Below are 19,034 nucleotides of genomic sequence, written 5' to 3' on the forward strand. Positions count from 1 at the left end.
TGGGAATAGGGGTCTTGTGATAGCTCATTTGAAAGGTAATTCAATTCTCTATTCAATAATATAACTAATAACATAATTTTTTATACAGGTGCCCAATTTTTTTATTTTTTTGATTAAATTTACTGACATAAAAAGAAGAATGCAAGTAATTTATTTAATTCAAAATACATTTTACTGCTCTCATAAAACAGAATAAAATGTTTATTTGAAAAATAATCATTGCTTTTCGCTTAAATTAAATGTTCAAACTGTCAAGAGGAAGGTGTGTGGCTGCTTTAATACTGAATTTAAGCAGCAAGCAATATTTTTATTTGTCAAATACACATTATTTCCTGTTTTCTGATAGGAGTAAAAAGTATTATGAGTGAAATAAATTACACACATTCTTCTTTTTGTCAAAAAATGTAATTCAAAAAAAATATTTTTTGAACACCCTGTATAAATAATAATGTTAATGTTTATATTACTGAATAGAAAATTGAATTACCTTTTAAATGAGCTATCACGTAACCCCTATTCTTATTTAAAAAAAAACGTAGATGACGTCATCACGCCCAGACGGGTGACGTCACTAGTATGATATATATGCCAAAAAGCCGCAATATAAAAATAAAAATGGACCTGTTTCGGGATTTTTTTTCCAAAATCGTCAATTCTCGAGAAAATGAATTTATTCCAACCTTTACGTGCTCACTGTATAATATCGTATAACTTTTTGCCTTTCGGACAGTTCCGGCGCCAATTACATATTTAACCCTGTTTCAAGTAACTAATGTCGATGTACACTAGCCCAGGGGGCCCGACGGCTTAACGTGCTCTCCGAGGCACGGTGAGTGGACTCGTGTCATTATTGGAAATGAAAATGGTTTGTCTTTGGCAGGGCTCGAACCCACGTGCACTGGCGTATGAGGCCAGCGATTATGCCGTTACTCCACGGCCGCTCGCTTAATATTTTCAAAGTTATATAAATTTGAAAAAAAAAATATTACTTAAATGGAGCGACGGATAAAACGGAACGGCGGATAAATGAAGGGCGGATAACCGAGACTCTACTGTATATTCTGTTCTGTATGATACGCAAGAAAAGCTTTAGAATGTTATTTAATAGACTTATAAGGCGGAAGTCCCGGCATAATTTGGCATTATTCTTTTTAGGTAGTGGTATGAAGACTGATTCAAGCCATGTTTTAGGGATAGTCCCTGTATTGTAAACATTATTAAATAGTCCAAGAAGAAGGTCTAAGTTTTCTCGTTGATTAACTTCAACAGCTCAGCTGGTTTTTCATCCTACAGATTTGTTGTTTTTTAGTTGACGTAAAACATATTTCAGTTCGGACTTCAGTATTGGAAGACCTTCATCGTTTTCGGTATTTAATGTAGGAGGTTCTCTGATGTGATAGAAGAGTTCCTTTATATAGTCTTCAGGGCTTGAAATCAGTTTGCCTTGATTAGATTATTTAGTCCTTGTGAATATGTCGTGCCTGTGAATTCCTGAGTTTCTTATACAGATGGAAGTCATCATGTTTTTTATATAAGTTTTCGATTTCTTCACATTGTTCTGTTATCCATTTTTCTTTTGCAATTTTTATTTTTTGTTTAATGGTTCTATTTAATGCTTTGTACATTGCTTTGTGCTGTTTGAATTTTCTTCTTTTATCCATTAAATCCAATATTTTCTCTGTCATCCATCTTTGCTTCCGTGGTTGCTGTTTTGTGAGCATTTCAGTTGCCGTTGCAAGGGCGAGTCGGATTTCCTCCCGAAGGCGAAAGTTAAGGATGTTTAATTATATGAAAGTGTGCTAAAAAACAATGCGAAAAATTAAAAGCCATTTAAAATACATTGTTACTTCAGACACACTTTAAGCCCTTCATGTACTGCTATCTATATTTACAATTTTCACACAATAAAACCTTTACTTACATAATATGAGATAAAGTAGATAAAAATTATTTTTGTAAATTTAACAAAAATTGGTTAAACAATTTGTCGACCGCGGTACCGCGTGACACCCTGTGTATTTGTTATAAGGATTTTTATACGGATGTATTTCTTTGAGTAAGTTTGTGCAAAAAATCGAATCAGAATAATTAACCTAACGGGGACGACGTTAGAGACTCTACTAATAAGTAGTTAAAACGGTCAAGACAAAGAAACGCACACTCATCAAAAATGCACTTGAGATTCTCGTATAATCAACATTTACTGAATCGATCCAGGAAGAGTCAACTCCAACTAGTACAAGTTGATTTAAATTTTTAAAATCAACTTTTACTGCTCGTTTCAGTTGGAGTTGACTCCAACTAGTTGGAGTCGACTCTAACTGAGAATCAACTTGAACTGTAACATATATATTCAGTAATACTTAATTTGGTAAAAAAACTAGTTAGTACATAATGTTAGCATTACAAATTATACCGTTACGAATGGTTATAATTACGAAGTGTCGGCTTTACGAATTGTCGGGTACCAATTGGCATTACGAATGGCCGGCGTTACGAATTTGTGGGGTTGCGAACTATCGCGTTGCGAGATATCTTGTCACGGTTTTGAACATGTCATTTTTACTTATGAAGACTTGTTGTTTCAGGTTTTGAATGCCGCTGCGGAGAACTATTTTGTGCCACACATCGATACAGTGACAAACATGATTGTAGTTTCAACTACAGAGAAATGGGTGCCCAAGAAATTAAACGCAACAATCCTGTCGTCTTAAGTGAAAAGATCCAGAAGATCTGAACCTCACCACAAAGTTTCCTAGAAAAAATTTGCGTGATGAGTGATCAAATGAGATACGGACATTTTTTTCTGAAAAATCATTAGTCAGAACTGGTCGGGGTGTGATTAGTGCAAACACACAAACGTTCAAAAAGACTTCAATGGTTTATTATTATATGGTACTTTGATTTACAATTTTGCCACTCAATTTCGTCTTTAGTTTTATTTCCATTAATAAATTTAGATATACAAATATATATGTCATTTTAGCTTCTTTTTGATTATATACACATTACTGAGGAGGGCTGCATTGACTGTGAACTATATAAGGAGTCAATTTTACTTGGTCATAAAATCTGTCCATCTGTAAAAACCAAACATATGCATCATTTACAAAAAAAAAACAGAGAAAACATTACAAATGCCTCTTTGCGATTTTATAAAATATTGTGTACCTTCAAAATTTAAAAATTTGTATTTTTTGGTTTTTAATATATTGTATTTGGGTATATTTTACAAATATATATAATTGTAATTAGTCTGCCATATTATTATATTCTCAATCTTACATTTTGTTAAATATTTAAGCATAATTTTATTGAATCAATTGTTTAATTATTATTAAAGAAACGAATATTGTTAATATTTTTCGCAACATTAAAACTGTTGTTCCAATTCTTCAGTTGTTTAGAAAATTTTGCTGTGAAGAGACAAGGAGATATTATGTATTAGTACAGGGGTCCCAACCATCTAGCAACTGCGTACCACCTGAAAAATTAAAGATTTTGGCGTACCACCAAACACCGGGTGGGGGGGGGGCAGTGATTTTTTAGAAATATTTTCTAATTATTTGTTATTCTAATTCTTCTCAGTGTATGACACAATGTGTACTTCAGAATTCAGGAGCAATTTTCTTTATTTTTGCTGCTAGCCCTGTAAATTCACTTGACATACGAGTTCCTCCGTAGTGCTTGATTCAAGTGGTTTGCAGAACAAAAACTCTTCTATAACTTCTTCATAAAAATCAAATCGTACAAATACGAGTAGCTGTGATATGTTTGTTATATCGGTGCTATCGTCTACTTGAAGTGCAAAATATATGCATTCTTGCAGTTTTAAACAAAGTTGTTCTTCAATATTGGAAGACATATCATTAATTCATCTTTTCACTGAGCTGTTTGACAATGGTATTTTTTAAATTTCTTTGGCTGCCTTTTCTTTTAACACGGTTTGGGCAATTTCCACAACGGCCGGTAGTAAAAGGGTCTTACCTGTTTTGTGACGATTTCCATCCTTTGCAATTCTGCATCTAGCAAGATAGGGTGCCTTTATTAAGTTACTATCATAAATATTTAGATAGCTAGTCATGCATTGATTTTCTTTCTTAAAAATAGTAGATTCTCCTTAAAAAAAATTCGATCAGCTTACCAACCACATCAAAGTACTTTATGTGTTGGAGACGTGTCAGCATAGAAAGCTTCATGTTTTGGTACGAAAGCGTTTCGAAACAAGCAACTCATTGAGGAATAGAATTGTCACTATTTTCTGAGCCACACCTCACTATAAAATCGTACTGTAGATAGCTTTCGTTATATTTCCGATTAGCCTGCTGTTTGGGTTTTTTAACTCTATCGTTTGAAATCCCATTGTTCACCAAAAACTGCTTCATAGCTTAATATGAAAGCACAACAACTGCACTGGCACTTTCACAGACAGGCCCAGCGTATTCGCTTGTTTCACCCACGTGACGCGTACCACCTTAAATCTTCCCGCGTACCACCAGTGGTACGCGTACCACCGGTTGGGAACCCCTGTATTAGTATATTGGTTATGAAATTACTTCGTGGAACAATTTACGCGGAAGAGAACTATCCTTTATCAAGATAGCCGTTTGAATGGAATGGTACTATACTCGATCCTCTTGATGATGATAGCACGAATCCTGTAACCTATATCATTATCCTTCATAAACCATAAGCGTAGCATATTTCACGAATACGAAAATGGAGGATGATATTAAACGTTAATAATTGTTTTATTGTTGTCGGTCAGGCGGCTCAGTGGGCAAAGCCGCACAGTCGGTTCGATCGTCAATTCTAGCGGATATACGATCGCTGGTTCGAGCCCCAGCCCGGTCATTTGAAATTAATAAAAAGGCCAACGTCGTAGTTAAAATTCTATATAGAATCTACGACTTGGTCTGGAATAAACTGGTGTCTGATCGGCCTATGGAGGAGCGGTACGGCAAGGAATAAGGGCTTGCGGCTTGGTGATACTCCTCCATAGATCCCTAACGAAGGGCGTTGACGCCTAAAAACGGTGTATATATATTATATAATTGTTTTATAATATTTAAAATATATAAAAATGATTAATTTTGTTAATATTTATAAGACAGATATAGGGTTAGTCAAAATACATCACTTTCGAAAAGTAATGATATTACCATTCGTCAATTTGTATATTTACAAATGTTAAGATATAAAATTTAGTTTGTAAATTATGAAGTATTTTAAGATATATAAAAACAAAACACCTAATAAAATAATGATAGTACTCACTTCAGAATAAAATTCAATTAACGGCGAGGTACCTGCATAAAAGTACCTAAGAAGACAACTATTTTTAAGAAATTTAAGTTAATCCAGGTTATTACGGAAGATACAAAATTAATTAGTAAATACAGGTATAAAAATGAGAAACTCCTTGATTTAAATTAACAGCTAGATTGTGGAAATGGTCATCTTCAGCAGACTACAGACGGAGACAGACCGGCTAGGACTAATCCCGGAAGCCCAGTTTGGCTTCAGAGCCGATCACTTCAGCGAGCTACAAGTATTCAGACTAACAGAGTATATAGCAGCAGGGTTCAATGATAAACAGTACACAGAAATTGCCTTCCTGGATGTAAGCAAAAGGACTAACATACAAACAGAGCCGGTTTAACCTAACTTTGGGCGCTGGAGGGGTAGGGGCGCGCTTCATTGCTATTCGTTGTCAGTTTTTTAACAAGAAAACACCTGCATTAACTATAAAGGTTTATTGTAAAATCCATAAAGTAATTTTTTTTTTAAACAAGCAAGAAGAATAGCAAACGTAAAAAATAATCCAAAAAATACTTTTAAAAACATAAATAAAAAACAGAAAGTTCCACAAAACAACACATGACAAGCAAAAAACATATTCTAAAAAATACACAAAGACAAAAATTAGATCACTTTTTTTCTTGACGTGGCATTCGCAAAACTGCCATATAATATTATCACAATTCAGTTTCTCCAGTTCTTCATTCTCTATATACAATAGTGATAATGCGTCTAGGTTTTTTGACCCAAATTTGACCTTAAATATGTTTTCATTCTTTTTAAAGCCGAAAAAGACCGCTCACCTGACGCGTCAAATAAATTTGCAGTAAAGTTAAGATATTGGGAAAAGTTGCATCCTGGATGACATCAAATTTTTCATAAATGTTTAATCAAATTTTGGCATGACGTTACAAAATGGGTAATTTCATTATACAAGTTCTCTTTGGTTTCATCAACATCGTTTTTATGTTTCTCGCATAAAGTATTAATTGACGTCTTGACTTCTTCTTTATCTAGAGTAAAAAACATCTAAAAGCTGATGTCACACCCTTATAGCATTCAATTCGTGATTCTGAAAACAGCGACTTTATAGACTCTAAATTTTCTGCGACAGCGATTTTTTTATCGCCGCGACTACAAATCGCAAGTGGAGTGCTAGCCTTAGAGGCCACCGTATAATGCCAAAAATTTTTGTAATTGCTTTACTTTTGAATGTTTAAAAGAGTGTGTACCTATTGTTTGGGTATTGGCATTTTCGAGAATAATCTATTCTTTATAAATTAGATGTATGTATATCTATTTTTGTCTTTCGTTTAACTATTTTAAAAGAACTTATTGTTTTCACCCAATTTTGAAAAAATGTGAAAACTTTGAATTATCCACTTCCGTCTGTCTGTCTGTGATCACAAATCAGTCAATATACCAGCTAGAATGACAAATGAGGTGTCAAATGAAAGCTTATAATCCAAGGATGGTACTAAAGGTGAGAAATTTTAACTAGTCTGTCTGACCGTCGGTCTGTCCGACCGCGAATATAACTCATCCGTCTTTATACCAGCTAGAATGGATCCAAGGATGGTAATAAAGGTGAGAAATTTTACTTAAGCTGTCTCTCCGACCGCTAATATAATTCCTTCGTCTTTATACCAGGTAGAATGACAAAAGAGGTGTCAAATGAAAGCTTATAATCCAAGGATGGTACTAAAAGTGAGGAATTTGATCTAGACTGTCTGTCCGACCGCGAATATAACTCCTTCGTCATTGTACCAGGTAGAATGACAAATGAGGTGTCAAATGAAAGCTTATAATCCAAGGATAGTAATAAAGATGAGAAATTTTAACTAGGCTGTCTGGCCGTCGGTCTGTCTGACCGCGAATATAACTCCTCCGTCCTTATACCAGGTAGAATGACAAAGGAGGTGTCAAATGAAAGCTGATAATCCAAGGATGCTACTATAGGTGAGAAATTTGATCTAGGGTGTCTGTCCGACCGCTAATATAACTCCTACGTCATTGTATCAGGTAGAATGACAAATGAGGTGTCAAATGAAAGCTTATAATCCAAAGATGGTAAAAAAGATGAGAAATTTGACCTAGGCTGTCTGTCCGTCCGACCGCGAATATAATTCCTTCGTCATTTTACCAGGTAGAATGACAAATGGGATGTCAAATGAAAGCTTATAATCCAAGGCTGGTACTAAAGGTGAGAAATTTGACCTAGGCTGTCTGTCCGTCCGACTGCGAATATAAGTCCTCCGCTATAACAGGCAGAATGACAAGAAAGTTGAGAAATTTGACATAGGACTTCCGGTTTTAGAAATGCGACCAGAAGTACTGTTTTAGAGTCACCGGAATAATACAAGTAATATATTACTCGACGCGACTTCGCAAGAAGAGAACAAATATATACTTCCGGTTTCATGACTGTCTGCACGTATGTCTATCTCCTCCGTTATTAATACAGATAGAATGACAGATGAGATGTCGAATAAAAGCTTATAACCTAAGGATGGTATTAAAGATGAGAAATTTGACATCGGACTTCCGGTTTTAGAGTTGCAACCGTATGAACTGTTTTAAAGTCACCGAAATAGTATAAGCGATATATCATTCGACGTGCCTTAACAAGATGAGAACAAATGTAAAATTTTGGTTTTTATATCATTTCCAGTTAAAAAGTTCTAACCAGAAATGCAGAAATTTTACATGTAACACATCAATCAAAGCGTATTGAAAAGTTCAGTTTGAATCTTTAGTTTCGGTTTTGAAGTCATTTCTGTTTAAACAATGATGACCCAAAGTTTAGTAAAAATGACTCAAAATTAGTAAAATCGTTTATCAATCGGTGCAAAGTTACACCAAGCGTTTAAATATCGACTTCCAGTTCTACTTTCGATTACTTTGGGTGAAAACCTAGAACTTACGAAGTCCAATTGCTTGTTTTGTTCCTATTTTAAAAGAACTTATTTTAAAGCCGAAAAGTGAGATATAATTATTATTATTTAAGCACCACAATTCAAAATGAAATTATTGGAAACTAAAAAAACTCCCGTTTATGCGATTATTTTGGATACAATTGTAGACATAGCTAAATCTGACAACTTTCTGTAGTTTTTGGAAAAGAGCCACAAACACTGACATGGGGCCCCTGTGGGGCTAGGCTACGCCACTGTGTATAGGCGGGAAGAGATGTAACAATAGAACATAGGCTTTTGCAGTGTATTGGCGTATCTGCGTATGAGATTTTTTTCGGAGAATATGTAGATTATTTAGCGTCTTTATTTTTTTATAATTAAAAGGAACGGGCCCCTGGGCGCCCGCCCCAAGCGCCCAGTGGATAAACCGGCACTGTATACAAAATGAGAGGCTATGGATACAGTGGGACCATAGTGAGACTGATCTCGGAGCTCTGGAGGATCGAGTAACTCAGAGAACGGTCCTGTCACCGTTACTGAACACTTGAAACACTTCTTCTTTAAGTGATATCTCCGCGACAGAGGTCGGCAAGCATCATAGCTATTCGAACTTCACGAGACTGAAACACTACTCATGCCGACGATACAGCGATAAGGGCCAAACACAGACATATCGACATTGCGGTAAATAATCTACAAGAAGCGTTGGACAACATCAGTGGCGTAGCTAGCCCCGCAGCGGCCCCATATCAAAATTTGTTGCGGAGCCGTTTTCCACGACTGCAAAAACGCTTGTTTTGAACAAAATATTTTTTAAATATAGTTATAGAGTATACAAATAATTACAAATTCAATTGTTCCTACAAGCCAATAATATATTACCATAATAATTTAAAAATGAACTTTTCTCGCCTTTTTTTCGGAAAACTTATTTATTAAAGCATCCATAGCTGAAAAAGATATAAATTTCTCTAGATATTCGGTTTCTATAGACAGCAACTACAAGTCTGATAGCTGTTCCTATCCAAAAAAGTCCAGAAGTAGTTTTTAATCAATTTCAAATTTGAAAAACTTCTTTCAGCTACGTAAGTAGTTACGGGAAGGGTTAAAAACAGAAACATGCTGTTTTTACCTCCCGAGAACTGGATGCAAGATTATAATATTTTACCATTAGTAATTCTGTAAATTCTTTAACAGATTGAATTTACTGAATTTTAGTTTGTACCTAAGCAGATTGTTAAGGCAAGAAACTGTTCATAAATATCAAATGAAATGTCTTTATCGTATTAGTAGTCAGTCTTTTTACTTACTCTTTTATAATTTCATTTGGAAATGAACTCAGCAAAAAATCGCTTTGTTACTTTTCGTCTTTTATTTTTAAAAATAGTTGTTAACAAACACTTTTTTGCTAGGTTTTTAGAGTCGTTTATCAAATCATCAAATGAATTTTGATTTCTTTGATTTTTCAATTTATCAAATGAAATGAATTTTGGTGTCTCTAAATCATTGTTTTCATTCTGTAGAGCTTTAGAGACAGGGTAGATTATTTCAAACAATGATGAAAGAAGACGACAAGCACTATAAAATCCTCATTTTCCAATACAGTAATTATATTTTTGTATGCATCACGTTCGTCTTTTTTAGTGGAAATTAAATTTATTTCAAATACAAACAAAGTTTTCATTATCAGTAATTTTTTTATAGCCGATAAAGCATCTTCCTTTAAGACCATCTAGTAATCCAGTTGAACATACTTTCTCGAGAGTAATTTTATATTTTTTCGATTTATCGCTACTTAAAATTAAGCAGCGTTTTATAATATATATATATATATATATATATATATATATATATATATATATATATATATATATATATATATATATATATATATTAGCAAAAAAAGTATATACGTTTTCCAAATTATCAAAAAAAATTGACACTTTAGAAACGCGTATTTCATCATCATTTAAAATTAAATTTAATACATGTGCCACACAATGAATGTAATCTGTAAACGTGTGCACAATCGTGACCCTGTCCTCTTCATTTAGATAAATCAATTCCATATTCTGTCACACTATTCAAAATAAGAGTTTTAAGTCCTTCTGCACCGCAATCAGCTACTGATATAAACCCCAAAAAAGACTCGCAGGTTTTGATTTCTTTGGGTACATACCCATTGTTTTCTACTATTTATTGACACATATCGAAAAACTACATAAAGGTTGGTCAGTTTTTGACAAGTCTTGTGTTGTACCCAGAATAATCGCCATAAATGAAGCTTTTTTAATTTTCTGAGACAATTGTTTGAATTGCGGGGCTTAAATAATTTATCTCACCTTTCGGCTTTAAAATAAGTTCTTTTAAAATATAATCATAATTTGATATTAAACAAAAAATTAACATATATACATAAATATAATTTATAGATAAAGAATAGATTACACGTTATTGCCTGATATTGCTTAAACAAAGAAACTATGTTCTTATGGTATTCGCGGTGTGCAAGTACTTGGAAGGGAAACGAGAAACGACCGTGCGTGAGTCGCGGAGAAATATTGCAACTATCTTAAATAATTCATATTGTCAATTGAAATTGTCAAATTGACGTATATTTCATACCTTCTGTCATTGCAGCAGAAAAATTATATATTGCTCCACAATATTGATATGATATGCAATTATTATATAAAGGTAAATTTAATTAATTGTATTTTGCTTGCAATACTGCATTTTAATAACTAATTTTATTTACTACATACAATTTTTTACGTTTGCATAACATAACCTGCATCTTATTATTTCTTCTTATTATTTTTTTGGACTATGGCCTTGACAATTATCCAGCAACCAGGACTAATATAATTGGCCAATATAATTAAAAGTGCGAATAAAAGTACAGAGCGTAGAAATAGAGGTCGCTTTTCCGAACTTGCACGGTCCCAGGCTAATAAATGTAACATAATACATAAATAGAATTTATATAATAGATAAAGAATATCTTATTACACGAAAATACCGATAACATTACACAACACTGTCGAAATAATGCACACTGCTTCAAAACGACCTAATAGTGAAATTGTATACAATATTTTGTTAAATTTTTTAAATGATATTTTTGTTTTGACATGGCTGGGCCCCTGCATGCCGGGGGCTCCGTATAATTGATACGGCGGTAGCTACGCCTCTGGACAACATAGAAGAATGGGGTATATAATGGAAAATTACCATAAACTCCGAAAAAAACGCAAGCGGTGCTCTTTAAAACAGAGACTGCAAACCCCAGAGGAACAACTGACGGTGCAAAATAATCCCATTGAATGGTAAAAGAGATACTAATAAATACCTGGGAGTAATAATGGACCAGGGTTTAACTTTTAAAAATCGTATAGACGCCACACTACAAAAAGCAAACATGGCTGAAGCGTCACTAAGAGGACTCGCAAGTAGAAAAAGTAAATTAAGAATAAAATCAAAATAAGATTGATAAATAGCACCACACTGCCTTCTTATTGTTCTTCTTTAGCCTGTTTGCATCCACTCCTGGACAAAGGCCTCCCCATAAGTTCTCCATTCTTCTCTGCCTATCCTAACATAATTATGTCTCGCATTGGGACATGTCTGCAACACAAATACTGGCATAAATGTAAAATATGTAAAACAGCGGATAAGCTCGTAGCTCTATGAACGTAGACGTTCACATCACTTGTGTAGGCCCACTAATCATGATTTTATTTTCAGACATCCTTCAAAGAAAGACAAAAAACGGCTTCGGCCAACAAAAACATACATACTAAGAAAAGGCGATAGCCACCAAAAAAAACTAACAAAAACCTCAAAAGGTAAGAATTCTTGTAACCAAGACTCAGTAATACCCTATCCAGGACAGGAAAGTGATGGTCTGGGGCATTGGAGCGAACATTGAAATTGTAATACCCGAACGTCATATTAAGGAGTGTAAAAGTCTCACAGGCTGGGTTAAATTAAATTGCTTGCTTGCTTCAAAGTCAGTGAGTTTTGATATTGATGTGCAATCGGTGCTTACAGTCAAATGTTTGGTATAATTTGTAAAATAGTTATTTAACGTTAGTTGTGTTGTGATATTTGTATTCCACGATGACAACCACGTCAACTTTTAACCCACAGAAACTGATCAGTAAACGTCCTAAATCTCAACATAAAAAACTACAGTAGACTCCCTCTATAACGAGAACTAAAATGCCGGACTAATTACCTCGTTATAAGCGGATCTCGTTATATCAGACTACAATAATATTGAAACGAGTTGATGCCTCTTACGTAGTTTATTAAGTGTCGATGGTCGACCTGAATAAGGGGAGACTTCGCCATCGTAAATTGTAAATGTCCTACAATATTCAACATCGGTCGATAGATAAACAAGAAGAAGTTTATTGCAGGCGGCGAGTTTATTACAGCACTTGCCTCGATAATAACGCAGATGTTGGGAATTTTTATATACAGGCAGTTGGGGTGTTTATTAATAGCCATTACAGCCCTAAAAACAGGCAAAAAACATATTCTTCGGTTTCGTTTTCCCTCGTTATAACCAAATACGCCATGTTATAGAGGGTTACAGTTCAATAGAAATTTCATGGGACACCTAATGTACCTCGTTATAAGCGAAACCTCCTAATATCCGTGTTCGGTATAGAGAGAGTCCACTGTATTATATTGGCTGTGCATGCTGCGTTAGTTCACAAAACTCCAAATATTACTGTTCGGGAAATCGTTGGTTGCTGTTCAGTTATGGCTGGAACCGGTTTTTAGGTGAACAACATTGTGGAAGTGTCTTAAGGAAATAGTTTTTCGTGGGGAAAATGTAACAAAAGAACTTAACTGCTTGACAAAGATTATATTATTGTTCGTTGGAGAAGGGAATATCTAAGAACAATTAAAAGGTTCCGAACAAAAGGAAAAACAATTTATTATTTAGATGAAACCTGGTTAAACGAAGGACACACTGTTTCAAAATGGGGTTGATAAAAATATTACCAATCCGCCATTTTTTGTAACCACTAAATTTAATTTTCTTTTAGTAATGTCAATAAAATCAACAAATTTGTTAACTATATTGATTTTCATTATAATATGAGCTAAATGATATTCCTTTTTATGGTCAAATAATAGAGAGTTAACAGGGGTAAGTAAAATCATATATTGATTTTGTACGGTATATATTTATCTATAGCTAAAGTTTATTAAAGTTTTTATTTAAAAATATTACCTTTGTCCTACTTTCCAGAGACAGAGTAGCACTCATTTTTTTATATTGATTTCTTTAATTTTTTTTTTGTTTATTAATCTTTAAACTACATATTGTAGCGGAAGAGAAATCTTGGCCGATCCCCGTATAACAGTAAACACCTCGAGAATGACGTAATCGGATGTGCTAGGCCTCGCCGGAGAATTCTGGAAGGTACGTCACGTAGGCGGAACAAGCCGATAGCTCGAGATGGGAGTCGATTGTTCCAGAATAACAACTGGGTATAAATACGGGCATATTTTGTGAATAAGTTTAGTGTATAAGATAAATTCGTCTGTAACTTATATAAATAAAGTCGTATATAAATTACGAACCGCTAGTTTTATTGTAATTAGAAGTAATTACACTAATCACGCTACAGTTGGTGTCAGGTGTGGGGTTAACTTAGTGCGATATAAATAAGTGAATTACAGAGAGACTTTAAAAGACTTTTGAACTTTATTCGTCGGGAATAACCGGAGTGCGTTAATTGTTCGGTATTCGGAAAGACTTTAAAATACTTTTGGACTTTATTCGTCGGGAATAGTTAAAGTGCGTTGATTGTTCGGTATTCGGAAAGACTGTTAAAAGACATTTTGGAAAGTACGTGTGTGCCGACCAAAGATGTTGCTACAAGAACTTACAGTAAAACAGCTCCGTGAACAGCTCGAGGAACGGGATCTGGACAGCAGTGGGCTCAAGATAGTCCTACAAGCACGACTCGAGGATGTCCTCACGAAGAACGGAGAAGACCCAAAGACGTTCCACTTCCAGTCAGCAGAACAAGTAATCTTATCGAAATTAAAAACTGTTTCTGAAACGATCGATGAAACTTCTAGAAGAAGCGACGAGAAACTTGAAGAAGTTAGTAGAAAAAGCGACGAGAAATTCGAAAATGTTGCTAAAAGATTCGATGAGACTTCTCAAATAATTAAAGAGGTCTGTAGGCAAAACAACGAAAAACTAGAAGAAGTTTGTAAACAGAACAATGAGAAATTTGAAGAAGTTTCTAGAACATTCGATAAGATGCAGAAAAGTGTAGAGACCGTAGAAGAAAAGATCAAACAGCTAGAGAGCAGGATAACCGATACAAAAGTACAACCATCAGTTAATGCAGCAACGTTAGATCCTTTAGTGAAAGATGAACTACCGAGAGACGAAACGTCGCATAATATGAGATTCAAATTACCACCATTTGATGGAAAGTCCTCTTGGTCCATATATCTTAGACAATTTGAAGCTATTGCGACCGCCAATCATTGGACCGAACAGGAAAAGGCTGTTTCCTTGACTGCTGCTTTGCGAGGTGATGCTGCAGATATATTAAGATCAATTCCTAAGGGTCAAGAAAATTGTTACCAGACCTTGTTCACTCGTCTAGAAAAACGCTATGGAGATGCCCATCTACAACAAGTATACAAAGCACAACTGCGAAGTAGAAGTCAACGAGCAAGTGAGAATCTGCAAGAATTTGAAGCAGATGTGACTCGTGTGGTGCGGTTGGCTTATCCAGAGGTGCCAGACAGCGTTTTAGAAGAAATTGCAGTAGATACCTTCGTCAATGGGCTGAAAGATAATGAACTACAGAAAGCTTTACGACTAGCAAGACCGAAAGTTTTAGATGAAGCACTTGCTATTGCCTTGGAACACGAAGCAGCTAGCCAAGCTTCACGAAACAATCGAGTAATAACCGTGGAAAAAGGCGATAAGAGAAAAGATGAACGTTTGGTGGAAATGGTACGGAGGGTGATTCGTGACACGATGCCGAAGAGACGCATGAAGAGGGCTGGAAGAGTTGGTTCAAATACAGATGCTTCCTCGATACGGCCATGCAGTGAAAGTTGTAATCACCGGCTTAAAGTAGATGAACAGCTTTGCCCTGTGAGACGAACTACCGTCGTTAATGAGCAATGGCGGCCACAACAGTTACAAGAAGCCCAAGAAGACGATCCATGTATAAAAAGAGTATTGGATTGGATGCGTCGAGGTGAGAGACCTAGTTGGCAAAACATTAGTGCATGTAGTCCGGAAGTCAAGGCCTACTGGAGCCAATGGAATTGCCTGATACTAAAAGATGATCTTCTGTACAGAACCTTTGAGAACGATGATGGTACAGAATCTAAGCTTCAGTTGATTGTACCTAAAAGTAAAGTGTCAGAAGTATTGCGTCAGTTGCATGACGGTACATCAGGTGGACACTTTGGTATTACGAAGACTCTGCAAAAGGTTCGAGAACGGTTCTATTGGGTGAACTGTAAAGATGATGTAAGAAGATGGTGCCAGAAATGTGAACTGTGTGCATCCGGTAATGGTCCAGTTGGTAAAAAGAGAGCACCCATGAGACAGTACAATGTTGGAAGTCCTATGGAAAGAGTAGCAATCGACATTGCAGGTCCATTTCCAGAAACCGATGCTGGAAATAAATACATTCTGGTAGCCATGGACTATTTTACGAAATGGACCGAGGCCTATGCATTACCGAATCAAGAAGCTGCTACCGTTGCAGAGGTACTTGTTAAAGAATTCTTCAGCCGATTTGGTGTTCCCTTGGAGATCCACTCCGACCAAGGGCGAAACTTTGAGTCAGCTCTTTTCCAAAACGTTTGTAAATTGATTGGTGCCAATAAGACCAGAACAACACCCCTGCATCCTCAATCAGATGGAATGGTCGAGAGGATGAACCGAACGATGGGTAAACACTTGTCCAAAGTTGTATCTGAACATCAGCGAGATTGGGACCAACACATTCATTTATTCCTGATGGCCTACCGCTCGGCCGTGAATGAAACTACAGGTCAAACACCAACCTGCCTGATGTTGGGTCGTGAAGTTCGTTTGCCCTGCGACCTAGAGTTTGGCTGCGGACCTTCCGAGGAACATGTTGCAGAACAACATTCATGAACTTGCCCGACAACACATCCAGATAGCCAGTGACAGAATGAAAGATCAATATGATTCTCGATGCAAGAATGAAAGCTTCGAAGTAGGTGATCTTGTCTGGCTTTATAATCCGCAACGTCGTCGAGGCTTATGTCCTAAACTGCAAAGACAATGGGAAGGTCCATATGAAGTTAAGAAGAAAATAAATGACGTAATATATAGAATTAAGAAGTTGCCAAACGGTAAACCAAAAGTTATTCACATAAATCGTCTTGCACCATATGCTGGCTCAAATGAAACAGAAGAAGCACGAGTCCTCCAACAGGAGATGAAAGATGTCGCACAGCCAAGTTTTAATCAATTTATGTCAAATTACGCAGCGAGAAAGAGTGCTAGATTCGGCGTGACCACAGAAGTTCAGCAAGATCTGTTTGGTGTTCCAGAAAACGTCTCTCTGGCCCACTGTGTTGCCCAAGACCTCGAGATGACTAAAGGAATATCGTCCGTATTCAATAGAAAGTTCGGCCGCCTGGACGAGTTAAGAAATCAGCAGCCTAAAATCGGAAGAGTACTGCGATTGGAAGATGGTCCTCGATCTTTGCTGTATATGGTGACCAGAAAGTCTTATACGGACACGCCAAGCTACGAGAACATATGGCGTGTTCTAACTAATTTGAAGAAAATCGTGTGTAATTATGACATCAAAAATTTGGCTTTACCAAAAATAGGCCATGCAGTAGAAAATCTGGATTGGAAGATTGTGAGAAGCATGCTTGAAGTGGTCTTCAGAGGAACTGGTGTACAAATCACTGTGTGTTGCATGAACCCGAAGATGTCGTACCCTTCAAAGACAGTAGACTGTTATTTCTTCTTGAAGGGTGTATGCAGAGCTGGAGAGTCGTGTAGATTCCGCCATCCTGGGCCTTCATTTAGAGTTGCTGATCGAGACGCTCAGATCTTAAGAGGGGAGCAGTGTAGCGGAAGAGAAATCTTGGCCGATCCCCGTATAACAGTAAACACCTCGAGAATGACGTAATCGGATGTGCTAGGCCTCGCCGGATAATTCTGGAAGGTACGTCACGTAGGCGGAACAAGCCGATAGCTCGAGATGGGAGTCGATTGTTCCAGAATAACAACTGGGTATAAATACGGGCATATTTTGTGAATAAGTTTAGTGTATAAGATAAATTCGTCTGTAACTTATATAAATAAAGTCGTATATAAATTACGAACCGCTAGTTTTATTGTAATTAGAAGTAATTACACTAATCACGCTACAATATCCTAGATACCTGTTTTTGATTTATTATCAACTATCGCTTATTTTATGTGCTGATAAAAAGGCAACAAGAATCTATCCCACATGTCTTCCAATTCTGAGCTAACGGCCATCGTTACTAAAGATATGTAGCATAATGCCATCCCATTTGTCTTCCCTTTTTTGTCCTCGTTATCCAACAGGATAACTACATAAAATATCTTTTGAATGCTACATGTTGAGTAAATGTCCTGTTACGTAGTAAAGTCGACTTCGTTGTCTTTACAAAGAGACGCTAATTGTATCCGAACGTCTGCGGTCCCTGAAAGCATAATTGATATATTAGTCTAAGATACGATATAAGGTTGATCGGCACCGATCTGTTAAAAATTGTTGCATATATAATTTAGTATGTTAACAATTATAAAAAACAAGGGGTGCCCGATCTAATTTTGTTCTGACTATAATTAATTAATAATTAAAAAATTACTTTTTTTTATAAATTTAAAAGTTTTTTTCAGCCCGGGCAGATATATTATTTTAGATTTTTTGGATCATTCCAAACAAAAAAGCCCTTTTGTAATTTGTCCTCTAAGTTGATCCTTTTCGAGTTATAAAACAATTTAAAACTGAAAAAAGAATGAAAGGTAACGATTTTCAAGGCTCAAAAACATAAGTAAAAAATATCATTTTTGAAATTCAAAGCTTATTCTATCAGTTCTTGATAAGTATTTTGGACGTATTTCTTATCTTATCGGGACCTGACAGAATAAGGTTTGAACTTGAATTTAGGTAATTTGTAATTTCAAAAATGATAATTTATACTTATGTTTTTGAGCCTTGCAAATCGTCATATTTCGTTCTTTTTTCAGTTTTAAATTGTTTATAACTCGAAAACGATAAACTTGATAGAAAATTTACAAAACATCTTATTTGTTTGTAATAATCCAAAGAATCTAAAATAATATCTGACCGGGCCGAAAAACTTTTTTTTTTATTTATAAAAAAAGTCATTTTTTAATTATTAATTAAGTAAGTATAGTCAGAACAAAATTATAACGGACACCCCTTGTTTTTTAATTGTTAACATACTTAATTAAATATCCAACCATTTTTATCCATTAAACAGATCGGTGCCGATTGACCTTATATCGAACCCTCTATGAGAGAAGAAATAATTATTCTTCCATTTTAATAACATTTATATTCCCTGTTGTATAATTTTATGTCGATACGTATACCTTGAAATTTGGTGCTATGTAGCTAGGTATAGGTAGGTCGAGGTCACTGCATGTGCCTGTAGCTGAATATCTTCTGGCACACTGCCGCTATCCATTTTAGTTCTAAAACACAAGCAATTATTTATTTACTTCTGATTTGCTGTCGCTTTGTTCATAGTGAATTTGAAGTA

General features: G+C 35.5%; 1 protein-coding gene across 1 annotated transcript in view; it reads left to right on the forward strand.

The window, feature by feature from the left end:
• LOC114335073 (AN1-type zinc finger protein 6) overlaps positions 1-3,254 on the forward strand; it is a 36,555-nt gene extending 33,301 nt beyond the window's left edge. The window contains exon 5 of the mRNA XM_028285229.2: positions 2,589-3,254. Within this exon, the coding sequence (XP_028141030.1) occupies positions 2,589-2,737 (149 nt within the window). The 3' untranslated portion in view covers positions 2,738-3,254. The remainder of the gene's footprint in view (positions 1-2,588) is intronic.
• Positions 3,255-19,034: the final 15,780 nt, after the last annotated feature.

Source organism: Diabrotica virgifera, chromosome 1, assembly GCF_917563875.1.
Source record: "Diabrotica virgifera virgifera chromosome 1, PGI_DIABVI_V3a".
Classification (NCBI taxonomy): domain Eukaryota; kingdom Metazoa; phylum Arthropoda; class Insecta; order Coleoptera; family Chrysomelidae; genus Diabrotica; species Diabrotica virgifera.